At 41.8% G+C, this 19499-nt stretch overlaps 1 protein-coding gene across 1 annotated transcript in view; it reads right to left on the bottom strand.

The window, feature by feature from the left end:
• LOC126095479 (uncharacterized) overlaps positions 1-16339 on the bottom strand; it is a 91345-nt gene extending 75006 nt beyond the window's left edge. Inside the window, exon 1 of the mRNA XM_049910270.1 lies at positions 16142-16339. Within this exon, the coding sequence (XP_049766227.1) occupies positions 16142-16339 (198 nt within the window). The remainder of the gene's footprint in view (positions 1-16141) is intronic.
• Between the last annotated feature and the right edge of the window lie 3160 nt (positions 16340-19499).

Below are 19499 nucleotides of genomic sequence, written 5' to 3'. Positions count from 1 at the left end.
TGGGAAACACTGACAAGGAGAAGGCAGTGAATGATCTGAAATCTGTTAAGGCATCAGGAAATAACATCCATTGTACTAGAGAGAGCTGTGGAAGGTAAAAACCGGAGAAGAAGATAAAGATTAGAATACATCTAGCAAATAATTGAGGACGTATGTTGCAAGTGCTACTCTGAGATGAAATGTCTGGCGCAAAAAAAAAAAAAAAAAAAAAAAAAACACACACACTAACACACTAATATTACGCCTGCCATTAACACAAAACAGCCAATCAGAGTGCAGCCTCAGAGCCGCCATATTGTCCATGTCCAAAACTATCTGAATTTTGAATTTTGCATCACGTTCAAAAATATTCTAAGAACATGTATATTTATCTTAAATATATAAAGTGTTGACAACAGTAACGTAATTTGCGGTATTTCCACGTCTAGACTACTTTTCTCGAAAATATATACACTCCTGGAAATGGAAAAAAGAACACATTGACACCGGTTTCTCAGACCCACCATACTTGCTCCGTACACTGCGAGAGGGCTGTACAAGCAATGATCACACGCACGGCACAGCGGACACACCAGGAACCGCGGTGTTGGCCGTCGAATGGCGCTAGCTGCGCAGCATTTGTGCACCGCCGCCGTCAGTGTCAGCCAGTTTGCCGTGGCATACGGAGCTCCATCGCAGTCTTTAACACTGGTAGCATGCCGCGACAGCGTGGACGTGAACCGTATGTGCAGTTGACGGACTTTGAGCGAGGGCGTATAGTGGGCATGCGGGAGGCCGGGTGGACGTACCGCCGAATTGCTCAACACGTGGGGCGTGAGGTCTCCACAGTACATCGATGTTGTCGCCAGTGGTCGGCGGAAGGTGCACGTGCCCGTCGACCTGGGACCGGACCGCAGCGACGCACGGATGCACGCCAAGACCGTAGGATCCTACGCAGTGCCGTAGGGGACCGCACCGCCACTTCCCAGCAAATTAGGGACACTGTTGCTCCTGGGGTATCGGCGAGGACCATTTGCACCCGTCTTCATGAAGCTGGGCTACGGTCCCGCACACCGTTAGGCCGTCTTCCGCTCACGCCCCAACATCGTGCAGCCCGCCTCCAGTGGTGTCGCGACAGGCGTGAATGGAGGGACGAATGGAGACGTGTCGTCTTCAGCGATGAGAGTCGCTTCTGCCTTGGTGCCAATGATGGTCGTATGCGTGTTTGGCGCCGTGCAGGTGAGCGCCACAATCAGGACTGCATACGACCGAGGCACACAGGGCCAACACCCGGCATCATGGTGTGGGGAGCGATCTCCTACACTGGCCGTACAACACTGCTGATCGTCGAGGGGACACTGAATAGTGCACGGTACATCCAAACCGTCATCGAACCCATCGTTCTACCATTCCTAGACCGGCAACGGAACTTGCTGTTCCAACAGGACAATGCACGTCCGCATGTATCCCGTGCCACCCAACGTGCTCTAGAAGGTGTAAGTCAACTACCCTGGCCAGCACGATCTCCGGATCTGTCCCCCATTGAGCATGTTTGGGACTGGGTGAAGCGTCGTCTCACGCGGTCTGCACGTCCAGCACGAACGCTGGTCCAACTGAGGCGCCAGGTGGAAATGGCATGGCAAGCCGTTCCACAGGACTACATCCAGCATCTCTACGATCGTCTCCATGCGAAAGGTGGATATACACTGTACTAGTGCCGGCATTGTGCATGCTCTGTTGCCTGTGTCTATGTGCCTGTGGTTCTGTCAGTGTGATCATGTGATGTATCTGACCCCAGGAATGTGTCAATAAAGTTTCCCCTTCCTGGGACAATGAATTCACGGTGTTCTTATTTCAATTTCCAGGAGTGTATTTGCACAAAAAATATTTATGTACAACAAACTGGTGATGTAACATTTACATTTGTTTTTTAAGTTAAGAAATTATAATATCTCCCCAAATAATTTCAGAGTTGTTGCCAGTAAATAATTTTTTACATCGCTGAGTAAAAACAGTGACTGTAGCCAGTAAATAATTTTTGACGTCACTGAGGAACCTCACCAATCACAATCTTCATTTTAACAATAAAAAGCAGTCTAGGTCACAACATATTATTTATTTTTATTCTGGGATTAAAAATAAGTGATTTATTGTGATCTGGTCCCCTTTTGTTATTAATTTGTTACGATCAGCTTTTGTTGCACGCAGGAAAGTTAATTGCCCCATAAACACACACACACACACACATATATATATATATATATATATATATATATATATATATAAATGAATATATATATATATACACTCACTTATCTGCAAACCATATTACGCACACATAATATGTTTATATGACGATCTAGACTTCGGCGTCGGGTTAATTTCAAGTATCGCACTGCATTGCTTGCTTTCCTGCATTTAAAGTCAATTTAGTCTTGAGGTGAATGTAACTGGGGATGACCGAAGCAACAGAATGTATCAAATTCAACAAAATATGTAGGGCAAACAAAGGTATCCCCAGTTACACCCAGCTCAAGACCAAATCCACTTTAAAAGCATCAAAACGAGCAACACAGCGCGACACCTGAAAATGACTTACGGCAGATATGTGAACCGTGATATAGACATACTTCATACAATGAAATGGCGATAATATCATTTCGAATATTCTACATGAGTGCAGTACCCACCCCTCCTCCCTTCCTACATAAAAAAGAATCATCAACTACTTATATAGCCAGACGTATGGGAATGTGCTTCGTTTTCAACGGACAAAAATGAAGATAAGCTAAGAAACAGAATGTGTCAAACTCAACAAAAAGTGTAGGGCAAACAAATTTATCCCCAAATACATAACCTGAAAACCTAATCCGCTTCAAAAGCAGCAAAACGAGTAATATAGCGTGGCACTTGAAAAGGACCTAATACCGAAATCTAGATCGTGATATAAATATACATTGTACTGTTAATGGCGGTAATATCATTTCGAAAAAACACAATACATCTATTGAAAGAAGCAGATAAAAATTCGCTAACGCCTTCCTACGAGACTGTCGCCCTCCTTTCCAATTAACTACACTATGGGATCAAAAGCATCTGGACACCTCCAAAAACATACGTGTTTCATATTAGGTGCATTGTGCTGCCACCTACTGCCGGGTACTCCACATCAGCGATCTCAGTAGTCATTAGACATCGTGGGAGAGCAAAATGGGGAGCTCCGCGGAGCTCATGGACTTCGAACGTGATCAGGTGGTTGGGTGTCACTTGTGTCATAAGTCTGTATGCGAAATTTCCACATCCTAAACATCCCTAAGTCCACTGTTTCCGATGTGATAGTGAAGTGGAAACGTGAAGGGACACGTACAGCACAAAAGCGTACAGGCCGACCTCGTATGCTGACTGACAGAGACCGCCGACAGTTGAAGAGGGTCGTAATGTGTAGTACGCAGACATCTATCCTGACCATCGCACAAGAATTGAAAACTGCATCAGGATCCACTGCAAGTACTGTGACAGTTAGGCGGGAGGAGATAAAAATTGGATGTCACGGTCGAGCGACTGCTCATAAGTTACACATCACGCCGGTAAATGCCAAACGACGCCTCGCTTGGTGTAAGGAGAGTAAATACTGGACGATTGAACAGTGGAAAAACGTTGCGTGGAGTGACGAATCACCGTACATAATGTGACGATCCGATGGCAGGGGGTGGGTATGGCTAATTCCCGGTGAACGTCATGTGCTAGAGTCTGTACTGCCAACAGTAAAATTCGGAGGTGGTGGTGTTATGGTGTGGTCGTATTTTTCATGGAGGGTGCTTGCACCCCTTGTTGCTTTGTATGGCACTATCACAGCACAGGCCTACATTGATGTTTTGAGCACCTTATTTCTTCCCACTGTTGAAGAGCAATTCGGGGATGGCGATTGCATCTTTCAACACGATCGAGCATCTGTTCATAATGCACGGCCTGTGGCGGAGTGGTTACACGACGATAACATCCCTGTAATGGAGTGGCCTACAGGGAGTCCTGACCTGAATCCTACAGAACACCTTTGGGATGTTTTGGAACACCGACTTCGTGCCAGGCCTCACCGACCGACATCGATACCTCTCCTCAATGCAGCACTCTGTGAAGAATGGGCTGCCATTCCCCAAGAAACCTTCCAGCACCTGATTGAACGTATGCTATCAAGGCTAAGGGTGGGCCAACACAATACTGAATTTCAGCATTACCGATGGACAGCGCCACGAATTTGTAAGTCATTTTCAGTCAGGTGTCCGGATACTTTTGATTACATAGTGCATGTAAGTTTAGGCCAGATGTGGCTTACCTTCAAAGAAATATTATTTGTGACAATCGTGAGATTTATACCGAATAAATTAATAAAAGGTGATTCTGATCCCCCCACTTTACACAAAAGAGATCAAAAAACTTTTGCAGAAGCTTTTAATAGCTTGCACAACGACATTCTGTCTAGAAGTGGGAAAGAACACCCAAAGAGATTCCAGTTGCATGTAGATTTCCAGAACGCTTTTGATACCGTTCCTCACAAATGATTTGTCTTCACATTGCGTGAGTATGGTGTATCGTCTCAGTTGAGCGACTGGATTGTGAGTTTCTGTCAGAAAGGTCGTGGTTCGAAGCAACTGACGGAAAGTCAACGACTGAAACAGAAGTAATATTTGGTGATCCCCAAGGAATGTTATAGGCATTCTGCTGTACCTGATCTAAATACGACATACGAGACATCTGAGCAGCACTCTTAGATTGTCTGCAGATGATACTATCATTAACCTTCATGTAAAGTCATCAGGTGATCAATACTAATTGCAAAGTGACTTAGACATGTTTTCTGTATGGTGTGAAAAATGGCAACTTAAAGTAATGAAAAGTGTGAAGTCGTCCACACGAGTACTAAAAAAAGTCGGCTAAATTTCGGTTGCACGATACATCACACAAATCTTAAGGTTGTAAATTCAATTAAACACTTGGGGATTACAGGTACGGAGAAAGCAAACCAGAGACTCCAATTTATTAACAGAACCCTTAGAAAGTTCTACAGGAGTACTAAAGAGACTACTTACACCACACTTGTTCACCCTTTTCTGGAGTCTTGCTGTGCGATGTGCAATTCGCAACAGATCGGACTGACGGAGGACATCGAAAAAGTTCAAAGAAGAGCAGGTCGTTTCGCATTATCGCGAAATAGGGGCGAGAGAGCCACGGAAATGATACGTGAATCACGGTGGCAATCATTAAAGCAAGGGGTTTTTCGTTACGGCAGGATCTCGAGAAATTTCGATCACTAACTTTCTCTACCGATTGTGAAAATATTTTGTCCCCACCCACCCACAAAAGAACAAATGATTATCATAATAAAAGAAGAGAAATAAGAGATCGCTCAGAAAGATTTAAAGACTCTCTTTTTCCGCACGCTGTTCGAGAGTGGAACGGTAGAGAAACAGAATGAAGGTGGCTCGATGAACCCTCTGCCAGGCACTTAAATATGAATTGCAGAAGTTGATGAAAGTACACCAGGAGCAAGACACAATCAATACCTTCAGTGAGCGATACCAATAGTAATATCAGTGATGTTGGCGCCACGAAAGCAGGCCTAGAAAAGTTATCAGAAGATCGAAACCAGTTGCATAATTACTAGGAAATGATACCTGTACTGTGATAAATGTGGCAATTGTCTCTGAACAAAAAAAAATGTGAGATCATCCAAATGAGTATGAAAAGAAATCCGTTAAATTTCGGTTACACGTTAAATCAAACCAACCTAAATGCTTTCAATGCAACTAAATATCTGGAAATTACAATTACGAACAACTTAAATGGGGACGATCACAGAGAACGTTGTGGACAAGGAAAATGAAAGATTGCGTTTTGTTGGCAGGACTCTTAGAAGATGCAGTATGTCTACCAAACACACTGCCAACATTACACAACTGCTAGAGTACTGCTGTGCAGTATGGGATCCTTAGCATATAGGATTGACGGAGGACTCCAAAGAAGGGCAGCTCTTTTGTACTATCGCAAAATACGCAAAGAACGTTAGGGATATGAAAAGAAAGTTGGGCTGGCAAACATTAAAAAAAACACGTTTTTCTTTGTGCTGAGATCTTTTCACGAGATTTCTGTTTTTCTCCTCTGAATGCGAAAATATTTTACTGTCGCCAAGCTACATAGGAAGAAATAATTGTGTAATAAAATAAGAGAAATCAGAGCTCATACAGAAAGAGTTAAGTGTACATTTCTCCCACGCGCTGTTAGAGAGTGGAATCTGTATCAGGTATTTAAGTGTGAACTGCAGAGTAATCGGCCGAGCGGCTCTAGGCGCTTCAGTCGGGAACCGCGCGATCCCTACGGTCGCAGGTTCGAATCCTGCCTCGGGCATGGATGTGTGTGATGTTCTTAGGTTAGTTAGGTTTAAGTAGTTCTAAGTTCTAGGGGACTGACGACCTCGGATGTTAAGTCCCATAGTGCTCAGAGCCATTTGAACCACTTTTTTGCAGCGTAATCATGTAGATGTAGATATACGAGTACATTGAAAAGCCAAAGGAACTGGTACACCTGCCTAATACCGTGTAGGCCCTCCACGAGCACGCAGGAGTGCTGCAACACGACGTGGCATGGGCTCGACTAATGTCTGAAGTAGTGCTGGAGGGAACTAACGCCATGAATCCTGCAGGGTTGTCCATATTCATAATAGTACGAACGGGTGGAGAACTATTCTGAACAGCGCGTTGCGCAGTGGCTAGCACACTGGACTCGCATTCGGGAGGACGACGGTTCAATACCGCGTCCGGCCATCCTGATTTAGGTTTTCCATGGTTTCCCTAAATCGCTCCAGGCAAATGCCGGGATGGTTCCTGTGAAAGGGCACGGCCGACTTCCTTCCCCGTCCTTCGTTAATCCGATGAGACCGATGACCTCGCTGTCTGGTCTCCTTCCCCAAGACAACCAACCAGCGCGTTGCAAGGCATCCCAGATATGCTCAATAATGTTCAATAATGGCTAGCGGAAGTTTTTAAACTCAGAAGAGTGTTCATGGAGCTAGTTTGTAGCAATTATGCACGTGTGGGATATCGCATTGACCTGCTGGATTGTCCAAGTCCGTCGGAATGCACAATGGATGCAGGTGATCAGACAGGATGCTTACGTACTTGTTAGAGTCTTATCTAGACGTGCCAGGGATCTCATATCACTCCAACTGCACACGCCCCACATCATTATAGAGCCTCCACCAGCTTGAACAGTCCCCTGCTGACATGCAGGGTCCATGGACTAATGAAGCTGTTTCCATACCCATAAATGTCCATCCGCTCGATACAATTTGAAACAAGACTCGTCCAACCAGGCTTTATGTATCCAGAAAATAACAGTCCGTTGTAGGTGTTGACGGGTCCAGACAAGGCGTAAAGCTTAGTGTCGTGAAGTCATCAAGCGTAAACGAGTTGGCCTTCGGCTCCGAAGGCCAATATCGATGATGTTTCGTTGAATGGCTCGCACGCTGACAGTTGTTGATGGCCCAGCATTCAAATCTGCAGAAATTTGCTGAAGGGTTGCACTTCTGTCACGTAGAACGAGTCTCTGCAGTCGTCGCTGGTCTCGTTCTTGCAGGATCTTTTTCCGGCCGCAGCGATGTCGGAGATTTGATGTTTTACCGGATTTCTGATATTCGACGTACACTCGTGCAATGGTCCCCACTTCATCGCTACCTGGGAAATGCTGTGTCTCACTGTGACTACAAGACCACTTTCAAACTCACTTAAATCTTGATAACCCCCCATTGTAGCAGCACTAACCGATCTAACAACTGCGCCAGACACTTGTTGTCTTATATAAGCGTTGCCGACCGCAGCTCCGTATTCTGCCTGTTTACATCTCTCTGTATTTCAATACGCATGCCTATACCAGTTTCTTTAGCGCTTCAGTGTAGATTAGTAATGGGAATAATTTAAGTAGTCTGATAATTGCTTGACAACGTTTCTCGGAAATATTACACTTCAGAGAATACATTCGCTCGTTTTAGTGGCATAAACATAACGTTGTAGCATGTAAATACACAATGTAAGTAGCTTAGAAGAAAGCCAGAAGCGTAGTAGAAACACATGAATAAGAACAACATACATGTCAAGCTACCTGCAGTAATTCATACAGCACATTCACAATAGATGTAAATGATACTGACGAACACCACCTACAGTTTGCAAATGCAGACTGTATTACCTTGATGAGCAGTTAATACGTGTGAAATCAAGTATCAAAATTACAGTCACCTGCAGGAAAAAGATCTATGTAATATTAGTGGTGTCACTGTCACGTCCATTAAATACTCAGAAACAATATTTCAAAGCTACACATATGGCAAGGCGAATAGTGAACCTCAGAGTGTTCTAGTAAAGTGTAAGAGACTCTGAGAGTTTCGGAGCAATGAACACCAGAGGACTGTGGAAATGGAGGGGAGAAGTAATGAGAATTGATACGACTGCCTGCAACATACATCGGTATATGCCTATGTTCTTTGAACAGCAATACATCCTGTCCTCACAGTGTACCACCATTACGTTATTAAAAAGGCAACATAAATTTGACACACACAGTACTTTAAAGGCAGCAGGCAACATGGGTTTTGTTTAATAACTGCGTGTCATTATGTCTTCATGCACTCGCATCCCAAGCAGCCGTTACAGAGGGTGATTTCTTGAATACACTTATTCAGATGACGACAACTTTCAAGTTGCTGAATAAGCATTCTGCTTGTTGCAACCAGTCTTGACTTGCTGGCATCGACAAGTCACAGCTTGCTAATCACTTTTGCTTGGTGGAACAAGTTTCACTTTATTGGAACAAGCACTGACTTATTTCAGAAAGCACTCATGCAGTTATGTTGAGCACCTTAACCACGTGTCCAAGTCGTCTCAGTAAAATTCTGTATCTAAGTGAAACTGTAATGTCGTTTTAGTATCAGCATTTACAGAAATTTACCGTACCTTTTACATAAAAAAAACTTATAGAGGCTAGCAAGCAGTAGCATTGATGCTTATTTACATTGAACCTAAGCTTGCGAGTGGTATTTGTGCTACTCCCATCGTAAACAGATCTGCACATTTAATTGACTATTCACAAGTGAAGGAGTGAGCGGAGAAAGTATTTACCCTCAATTTGATAAAATCCTAGCCTTACCAGGTTATCTATTTTGGTTTCACTTGCACTACATGCTGGCAACAAGTAGTCCCGTTTGAATCAATAGCATTATTTCTTAGTTGTATACATTGTTTTGCCTTACAACATTTACGATCTTCTTGGTGGATAAACCAGTGCCTTGCCGCTTTATCAATACAGCAGTGACGTCAAAATCTAGAGATCAAGTACAGAGATGGATTTTTGGCGAAGTTGGTAATGACAACAGAGAACCATTTATTGACGACAGAGATGCTGATCCTGATTACACAACCTATATTGAAGATACAACTCACAAGTGTGGGTAGCATTATATTGCCACCAGCCTAACCCTGTAAGTACTAGACACGGAAATTTGCCTCTACGCTGTTACCATCACTGTGTCATCTGACGTTGCAGCAACAGAAAACGAAGCTGAGAGCAACAAAGAAAAACTGTAATGATGGCCATGAGATCAACTTCAAAAATCATATTTGCCGTTAAATGGGAACACATAAGCCCCCTATCAAAAAACGTTAATCATCTATGAGTATAGACTTTTTAAATGATTATTTACGACAAAGGTGCAGAGAGGCAATTACTGCAACCTTAGACTTAGCAAGAAAATTTGTTGAACTGCACTGTAACTAGTAAGAATATATGATATAAAACAGTTACAACTTACACATCATTATTGTTTTGAAAGCTTTCAAGGGAATAAGAATCAAAATGAAGATCAAGTATTGTTTTATTAGTGCTGTGGCTGTACTTAACAAAAACTTGTACGGTTTCTTCCTTGGCTGTTTTAGAGCTACTGAATTATCGTCTATCTGTGGCGGAAGTGTTCATTCTCCAATAGTCTATTTTCTGATGCCAATGAAATAAATACCAAAGTTCGCTAACACTTTGTGCATTACTCACCACAGAAAAACTGATATTGTTACATTGCGAATATTTTAAGGTTACTATGGAAATAGCTTTTTTCTCTATTATGTTTGACGACTCTGGTGTGCTACTCTCTTATGTAAGATGATAAATGTCCCATATTTGTTTTCAAAAGTTTTGCAAATACTTTTCGATGAAGACAGTACTAAACCACAAAATTGGGGACAATGTTACAAGTAAACAACTGTCTGCGATTAACTGGCAATGTTCCACCCACTTATTACATAGCTAACAAATAGTGCAATAATTGGTAGAAAATTTGTTCATTGTAATTTACGATTTAGCCATCTAACAAAACATATAACAGTCAGTAACTCAAAACCATGCTTTCGCGAGTTATCACACACCTTCAAATCAAACCAGTCAGCAGCACCACGCCGAAAGCAGAGAAATAATGTATAAAATTCTGCTCGTGTAACAAACAATTAAAGATATCATTTGTTATACAGGCAGACATCGAATGCTTGCAGCAACCTGGTTTTAACAATGTAATTTATGTGCAAAAACCACGCCGTACTGGATTTACAGTGACGAATATTCCGAACTTCAGTTGTACTGAGGTGCTGATTGCATGGGATGGTTTAGCAAACAGCCACACCTGATTACAGAGTTAATAAAACATTACTTGTTGCAAAATAAGCAGATTAATATTAATCCCAAAGAGGAAGAAAGATTTTGAACAGAGTACTGCAACATCTGAAAGGAATTCTTCAATCTAACAAAAAAATGGTTCAAATGGCTCTGAGCACTGTGGGACTCAACTTCTGTGGTCATAAGTCCCCTAGAACTTAGAACTACTTAAACCTAACTAACCTAAGGACAGCACACAACACCCAGCCATCACGAGGCAGAGAAAATCCCTGACCCCGCCGGGAATCTAACCCGGGAACCCGGGCGTGGGAAGCGAGAACGCTACCGCACGACCACGAGATGCGGGCCTTCAATCTAACAGATATGTAACAAAGAGATCATTGCCATTTTACATGCAGATGTCGCGAAGTTGCACATGATAGTTGTAGTTTAAAGTATAGACTTAATTTGACAGCTAATGTTGTGTTTCACTATCTAACGAATTACGATGCACTTTTTATAATTAGGACGATAGCCCAGAAAGTAATGCACAGCATTTTTTTCTTCAACAATTCTGTATTGAACATAATGAGAATTAAGAATCGAAAGAATGGTATTTTATCTACACACCCTATATTTCCACGTAATCTCCATCCCATTCTATGGCCCTCCTCCAGCGCGAAATAAGGGCGTGTATGCCTGGTGGCGGAGCCAGTGCTTCACTGTGTGAATTTCCTTTGCTGATTGACAGATGCAGTGCCAACTGCTGGGTCGCAATGCGTCGGTTCTCGCGAATGACATCAGTTCGCTGCAACACATGATGTGCGACAGCCGTGGATGGTCTCCCTGACCGCTGCAAATTGTGGAGCTCCGCCGAACCTCCTTCTGATGGCCCCTCCGTGCCCAGCGACTAACTGTACGTCTGTCGACAACAGATGCTCCATAGACTTTGCACAAGCGTTTGTGGATATTCCCCACAGCTTCTTTCTGTGCAGTGAGAAATTCAATGACGGCACGTTGCTTGTAACGTACATCACCTACTCACGCCATTTTGAAACTGTCCTGCAGCTACGTTATTTGTCGGAAGTGACGGAAACTTACCGCGCTAACTCAGGAGACTTCAAATAATACATATGTAACGTTTCGCATTCATAGCATTGTTTCCGTCTGAGATAAAGATTACTTTCTTGGCAACCCTCGGATTAACCATGTGAAAGTGTGGAAAAAACGACAGTAAATCCATTTTTTGATTTGGATGAGTATGGAAAAAGTATAAAAGATTCACTAAATCTAGCCGGCCGAAGTGGCCGAGCGGTTAAAGGCGCTACAGTCTGGAACCGCACGACCGCTACGGTCGCAGGTTCGAATCCTGCCTCGGGCATGGATGTGTGTGATGTCCTTAGGTTAGTTAGGTTTAAGTAGTTCTAAGTTCTAGGGGACTTATGACCACAGCAGTTGAGTCCCATAGTGCTCAGAGCCATTTGAACCATCACTAAATCTAACACCTACAGCTATTACAAAAAATGTGAATTCTGGTTTGTAGATTCCACTGGTGTGTCTCATGTTAAAAGGATGATGAGTTGACCATGACAAGAAAGTGTTTCCGCAACAATCAACAATTTAATTTGATTAATAAGAACGATTTCCGCCAACTTTGCTGTCGTGTCAGTCTGTATAACATAATATTAATGATAAATTAAAAGTACATAAAGTTCTAGCTCTCAAGGCAGATAAGGGAGATACGTTGGTGATTATGTATGTAAATGATTATATAAGTAAAGTTCAAGAATTCTTTGAACAAAATGGTATTTATAGATTAGAAAACGATCCAACTAGACACTTAGTTAAAGATGTAAAATGTTCTTTAAACAAGACTTGTTTGTTATAGGATGAGGAAGGATACAAAACTTAAGAGGTATTGAACCCCCATGCTCCATACCTTAGGGCACAATCTAAAGTCCACAAATTAAATACTCCTATTCATCCAATAGTTAATTACATTGGAAGCTCTGCTTCTAGGTTATCTGGCAGACTTAATGTTTTGTGCTTGCTCAACAGTTTTCTGTAAAGAAGGCCTATAAACTTGTTGATAACATTAAAGATGTTGAAATACCAAAAGGGTATAAGTGGGTGTCGCTAGATGTAACGAATCTATACACCAATGTACCAGTCAAAGAAACTGTTAATATTCTGTGGAATAATCTTACTAAGCACAGGAGACTTTTTGTAGGTGCAGTGTGTGAATTCATATAGTTACTTGAACTAGTTCTTTCTTATAACTATTTCAGTTTTAGTGATACTATATACAGACAACAGGACAGTTTAGCCATGGGGTGTAGTTTATCAGGGACCCTGGCCAATATCTTTCTGAACCACCTTGAGAATACTATGTTTGAACACAACACAGAATTGAAAGAGGTTATTATCTATTACTACCAGTGTGTGTATGACACACTGTTACTGAATAATGACGAAAATGGTAGCTTTGATAGGATATTGGCACTCTTTAACAGTTTACATCAGAAAATTACATTCACTTATGAACAACAGGTGGATAACAAAATTAATTTTTAGATATCTCTTTGATTAACACAATGGTGTACACAAACTTGCAATTTACAGAAAACCTTCCACATCAGATGCTGTTATTCCGTTTCATTCGGCACATTTCAACCAGTACAAAACACCTTCTCTTTCGCCTTGTTAGTAGATTTACTAGAATTCCACTTGATAATGAGGAGATCAGTTTTTGTGTTGGCATGAAAATTCCCTGAATGGCCAAGGGTCGTTGCCAAGGAGAGGGTAGGAGCACGATGACACCACAGAAAGGCGCGTAGCTTAGGAGGGTTGCGTGGCCTCCTCATGACTCATTCAGTGGTATGGCCATTGTGCATATTTGGCCCAGAGTCGGCAATGCATCCCTGCTTCCATGTTAACAAATTTCTCTGTTTCACCAACGATTTTATTGGTACTGCCAGTCTACACTTCATATCCTCTCTACTTTGGCCATTGTTGCTTATTTTGGTAGTACCCAAGTAGCGAAACTAATGTAGAAGTTTCTCAATTCCTAGTCTAGTTGCCTGAGCATTGCCTGATTCAATTCCATTATACCCATTAGCTTCTTTTTTTACTTTTGTTGACATTCATGTTGTAACCTTTTGAGAGATATTAACATTTCGTTCAACTGATCTTCCAGCCATTTGAGGTCTCGGATTTAGAATGTCATAGGCAAATCTCAAAGTTTTCATATCTTCTCTTTCAACATAGATTCTCCCTCCAAATTTCTCCATGGCGATAATACAAGAAAACGTCACTGGGGGGGGGGGGGGAGGGTTATTGATATTTCCAGTAGAAACCGAAAAAGGGATGTGAAGGATGTCAGTATCTACTGAACTATTTCATTGATTACAATGTTTATTGATATTTATGAGAAAATAATGTAATCCGGAATAGACTGCTTAACTGATATTACGTCATTCAATCACTATTTAACTGATTACGATTTCATACTACCAGATGAGTTCTTATGGCACGCTAAAACTGTAGCTTATTCAAACAACGAAATTTGAGAAGTTGGTAGCAACCAATTTGAAAGACTGTAAACAAACCCCAACCTGAGTTGTTAAATCACCTTTCACTATTAATTAAACGCTTCTGATCAGCTTCTGCAGGGCTTTTCATAATAATTTTCTTTGACCTGTTTTTGAATGTAGTTTATTGCAAATGGAAGAGAAATATAGGGCAGTTCCGTAAATTAGGATAAGATATACCGAGTAAGCTTCACTTGTTCCTTAGCGTTGGAGGTTTCCCAAGCAAAGTATCCAAAAGAGGAATAATGAAACTAACTGAAGGAAAACCTGGTATGAGAAAGCATCAGTCCTGCTATCAAAAAGATATATAAAGTGTATGAAATGACATAAAAGGTATTTAGAAATATAAATATGGTTTCCTGCATATGTGAATCTAAAAGGAGCTGTCAGGGGTATAATTATGATAGCTAGATATTCTGTTTAGAAGATACATATAGGTGTGGTGCCTGTTTTGAAAAACTGTGAATTCACATTAAGGTGATTTGTAGAAATGCCCACAAATGAATTATTTCCTGTACTGCAATGGACAACAATATTTTCGTTTTAATATTCTTTGTCATCGTGCTTTAAATGGTAATATTTTGGTAAATTAAATTCAAGATCTATGTATCAGTGTTTTCAGTGTAAATGACATGTACAACGGACGAATGGAGCGTCACCGGATGAGCGTTTCAAAATAACTTGAAACTTTGTGTACTTTAGCTTTAATTATTTGTACATTATACAATAATACCAATTAAATTGTTTGTTACGAGTATAACTAATAAAAAGTAGTGGGTTTTGGGTTTCGTATCCTATCTGTGAAGATATAATAGATGGAGCACAAAATCGAATTGATTAAGTCTAGAGTGGTAAAAAGTCCTTGAATTACTCTGAAAAACGATCGAGGCATTCGCTCTTACACCTGTGATAAACTGCAGGGAACCCAATTCTCAAAAGGTGTAATCAATAGGTTACTGTGTCTTCAGTACGAGAAGTTATTCAGATGAATTAATTTTCCACACATAAATTCCACATACTCGGTCCAACTAATGAGCTAGAGTAAAGCAACTTCCTCCCAGTTAGAACCCTAAGATTTAGTACCACAATTTCTAGTCCTCAGTTTATTGGCTGTGCATGTGCGGAGTTTGCAGGGAACGGAGGGAACCAATAGCTGACTGAAGCTGTACCCATGGTGATCAAGTGCCTCAATCAGGGGAAACTAAGTATACGATTTACACTTGTTGCATTTTACTTTGAACTCAGTTTGTTCATGTCGATATCAAACAAGAAAATCTCATTGGGTTTAAAAATTACTCTGGTTGAGCTTCACGCAATCAGAACGAACAAAGGCTCGTCAGTGGCGTAATGATGTAGAAAAGAAAGAATAAAAGGAAACTTTGCACGCCCGGGTTCCCGGGTTCGATTCCCGGTGGGGTCAGGGATTTTCTCTGCCTCGTGATGACTGGGTGTTGTGTGATGTCCTTAGGTTAGTTAGGTTTAAGTAGTTCTAAGTTGTAGGGGACTGATGACCATAGATGTTAAGTCCCATAGTGCTAAGAGCCATTTGAACCAAACTTTGCACACGTGGCTAGTAACAGAGCACCAGGTCAGCAGTATCAGGAAATAAGAAAGTAGATTTTTGTGGGAAACATCGCAGCATTCACCAATATCACTTAAAGGTATCATGGACTGCAATGGGAAAGTCTACTCTTAAAAATGAATCCGGTGCTTTAGCCCTTGCGAAGACTACTTGTCCGCTCCAGGGTAGTAGCTATTGACCTCACACCCCCTAGAAGGGCTTGGGATGGTCCTGAAGGTTTCTTTTAACACCTAGCAGTTTGCTGTAACACGTACACTGTAAATGCTGGGTATACGTGAGCGCGTATAGTGTTCAGTGGACAGACCTGCAGAAGGCGGTCCCCGTGGGCGGCCAGCTTCTGGACTAGGTAGGCCGCCAGGGGCAGCTCCGCCCCCGCCACCTCCGCCTCCGTCAGCGGCGGGCCTCTCAGCACGAGCCGGCTCTGGTCCTCGCCGATCCCGGCCGTCGCCATGCTGGACTGCTGGCGGCAGCGCCAGGGGCGGTCTTCTCCTGCAGCCATCATCTTATCTCGAGCAGCTGATAACGCAAGCGACCTTAGATTGACTGCCGCAGAGTTCATATTTCGCTCCTTCGCACTGTCACCAGTGTCCTTCCGCGACAACGTGAAATCGCGTTTCCAGCAGTGAGACTGGACTCAAGCACTCAGTATGCTACTGACCTCACCCTTGCCTAAAGCACAGAACTCATCTGCTAGTACATGTGTGATTTGACTTTGTCTTCACAATCACAATGGAGATCAGGCATGACAAAATATTACGGACTGAAAAGAGTAGAAAAACTCTGTTTCGATATGTGTCGGCCACAGACTCATCTAAATAAGTATGTTTGGATAAAAGACCCAAAAATACATTAGTAAAGAAGCCCAATCTATACTAAACGATAAAAAACTGCTCTGAAGTAGGTGTCAAAAGCTCCTGGATGCGAGATAGTTATTATTGAACTAGAAATAATGCTCGGTCAATTAAGAAAATCTACACATATAAGTAATGAGAAGACACATCAAAAATGAAGAATTGATGATAGACAGAAAACGTTTTATTTATTCGTAACTAGCTGACGGCCCGGTGTTGCTCGGGTATGTATTTATTCCAGTCCTCTATTAGTCCATCTCCTGCTTGCCATCTCTCTGTTCGTCTCCTCTTCCTGCTCTCTCAGTCCAACTCCCCTTTCCTTTACCTGTACAAATCCTTCTCTCCCATCTCTCTGTCCATACCCTCATGACTTCCTCTTTCCTTTCTCTGTACGTCTGGTCCTCCCCCCTCTGCCATCTGCTCCTTTCCCCCTCTAAGTAGATTTCCTGTTCCCCCCTCTCTCTCGCCCTGCGTCCATTTCCCCCTGTCTTCTCTCTGTCTATCCACCTCCTCCTACCCCTTTCTCTCTCCGCCTTGTCACCGCCATATCAGTTGGAAATTGTTGGCTCTTGCTCCTACAGTATTTCTTTCCAGATACAGCACCAAGTTTGGCTGGCATCGATCCAAGAGTTTAGTAGAAGCTTTTTACCCGTGGATTGGCTCGCATACGCACATGTCACATATATTTCACATACGATTAACATATTTGACACATGTTTGTGCATATAAAATGAAGCACCAAAGAAACTGGTATAGGCATGCGCATTCAAATATAGAGATATGTAAACAGGCAGAATACGGTGCTGCGGTCGGCAACGCCTGCATAAGACAACAAGTGTCTGGCGCGTTTGTTAGGTCGGTTACTGCTGCTATAATCCGTTCATCGTAAGAATAAACCTCATGTAAACAAACAAAGATGCGATGATTGATCCGAAGCCGTAGCACGCGTGCACTGGTGTTGTCACGCTCTTGGAAGTAGGTCCTACTTATGTATAATATATATTATTACTAAGTTACGTTAAATGAAACTTTAAGATACTCAAATGTATTAACAGCCATTAACGTTTCTCTGAATCACGCTTTAGCTATGTAGTTTTTATTTCAAAAATCGTCTACAGTCACAGCCTCTGCAGCGTTGCGCTCTGATTGCAGTATGCAGTATGAAAATGGCTGGGGCTGCTTTCTTCTCCGAAGTGAAACACGCGCGTGGAACATGGTTAAAAAGTGCCGAGTAATAGACTATTCTTAATGTTTTTCATAAATTTACGGAGATAACACAGGCCAACGAATTTTTTTTTTTTTTTGAAAAACCTTTTTTAGTCTGGTAGCTGATTTTTATAGATTTTTATGAGCTGAATCCAAACCTAGCCTTAGTTTTTTTTGTATCACCCATATTTTCCAAGCAATGTGCTTTTCATTATACAGTATAAAAATCCTATGCTATACGGCAAATGGGGTAATTAATGAAACGCTTTGTTACAACATCAGCATGGTTCGTTTTTACAGTAAGGTACTTAAAACAATGATATGTGTTAATAGAGGTTTCACTTGTCAGCTGGAATTGGTTTGTGTTTTCTTTCTCTTTTTTCTTTGGAGCTACTTGTGTAGCTTTTCTTCGATGAGTCGCTTGCTGGGCTTCTCGGTGAAGTGACGAACAGTAGTCCCCCACCATGTTGGTTTTCCAGCGGCCTTGGTAGCGGTTTTCCATCACTTTAATGTTCTGGTGTAAACGCTCTTCTTGCTCTTCACTAACATCTCCCATATTGTCTGGGAAGTAATCAAGGTGACTATTTAAAAAGTAAACTTTCAGGCTCATTAAACATCGTTAAGTTTTAAACTTCTTTAACATTGTAGCTATAATAGAAAAATATTATGTGTCTTTTTCATACCCTTAAGATCTTTGTAACGACTTCCTTGATAATACCCATGCTTCTTTCTCATTTAAGGTCATTATGGATTCAAAGTTAACATCAAACATCAATTTTCTAATGTCATGTCCGACAAAGACGCCTTATTTTAGTTTAGCTTCTGAAAGGTGTGGAAACTTTTTGCAGAGATACTTCAAACACGGTCTATATTCAAGGAAAGCCTTTACAAACTGTTTCATTAGGCCTAACTTTATATGTAGAGGAGGTAGGAGTACGTTTTTTGGATCTACAAGGTTTCTGCGTAGAATGTTCTTTTCACAAGGCTTTAAAGACTCCCTCACAGCCCAGTTCTTTCTGCACCAGTGTTGATCCCTAGCCCTACTGTCCCATTCACACAAGGAACATAGAAATATGGTAAACCCAGCTTCCTGACCAAGGAGAATGCATGTCACTTTTGGATGGCCACATATCATCCAACCACGAGCAGAATAGCCTATTTTATTTAGCTCTATTTCTAGGTTTTCATAGCTTTCTTTCATAAGTACAGAATGTCCAACAGGTATAGATGTATACATGTTAGCATTGTGTAATAAAACAGCCATTAAATTAGTTTTGAATGAATCAATAAACGGTCTCCAGTCTCCCTTTTTGTATTAACAGCAAATTCATTCATCAGTCCAGGAATGTCTGAGCAGTACACTAAATCACCTTATTGTTGAAAAAAACTAGGAAAATTGCTGCTCTCTCTTTCTGTACATGTATACGCTGGTTCCAGCTGCCTATAAGTTCTTTTCTTTTAATCTAGAGCCAAGCAATTCAGCTTTTTCTTTCGTTAAGCCCAGATCCCTAACCAAATCGTTGAGCCCAGTCTGAGTAAACAATTTGTGCTCTAGACTTTCTGTATTACAATGGAATTCATCATCAACTGGTTCATCTAAATCAG

This window comes from Schistocerca cancellata, chromosome 8 (genome assembly GCF_023864275.1).
Source record: "Schistocerca cancellata isolate TAMUIC-IGC-003103 chromosome 8, iqSchCanc2.1, whole genome shotgun sequence".
Classification (NCBI taxonomy): Eukaryota; Metazoa; Arthropoda; class Insecta; order Orthoptera; family Acrididae; genus Schistocerca; species Schistocerca cancellata.
The sequence above is the reverse complement of the archived record's forward strand: the minus strand, read 5'-3'. Positions and strand labels throughout refer to the sequence as shown.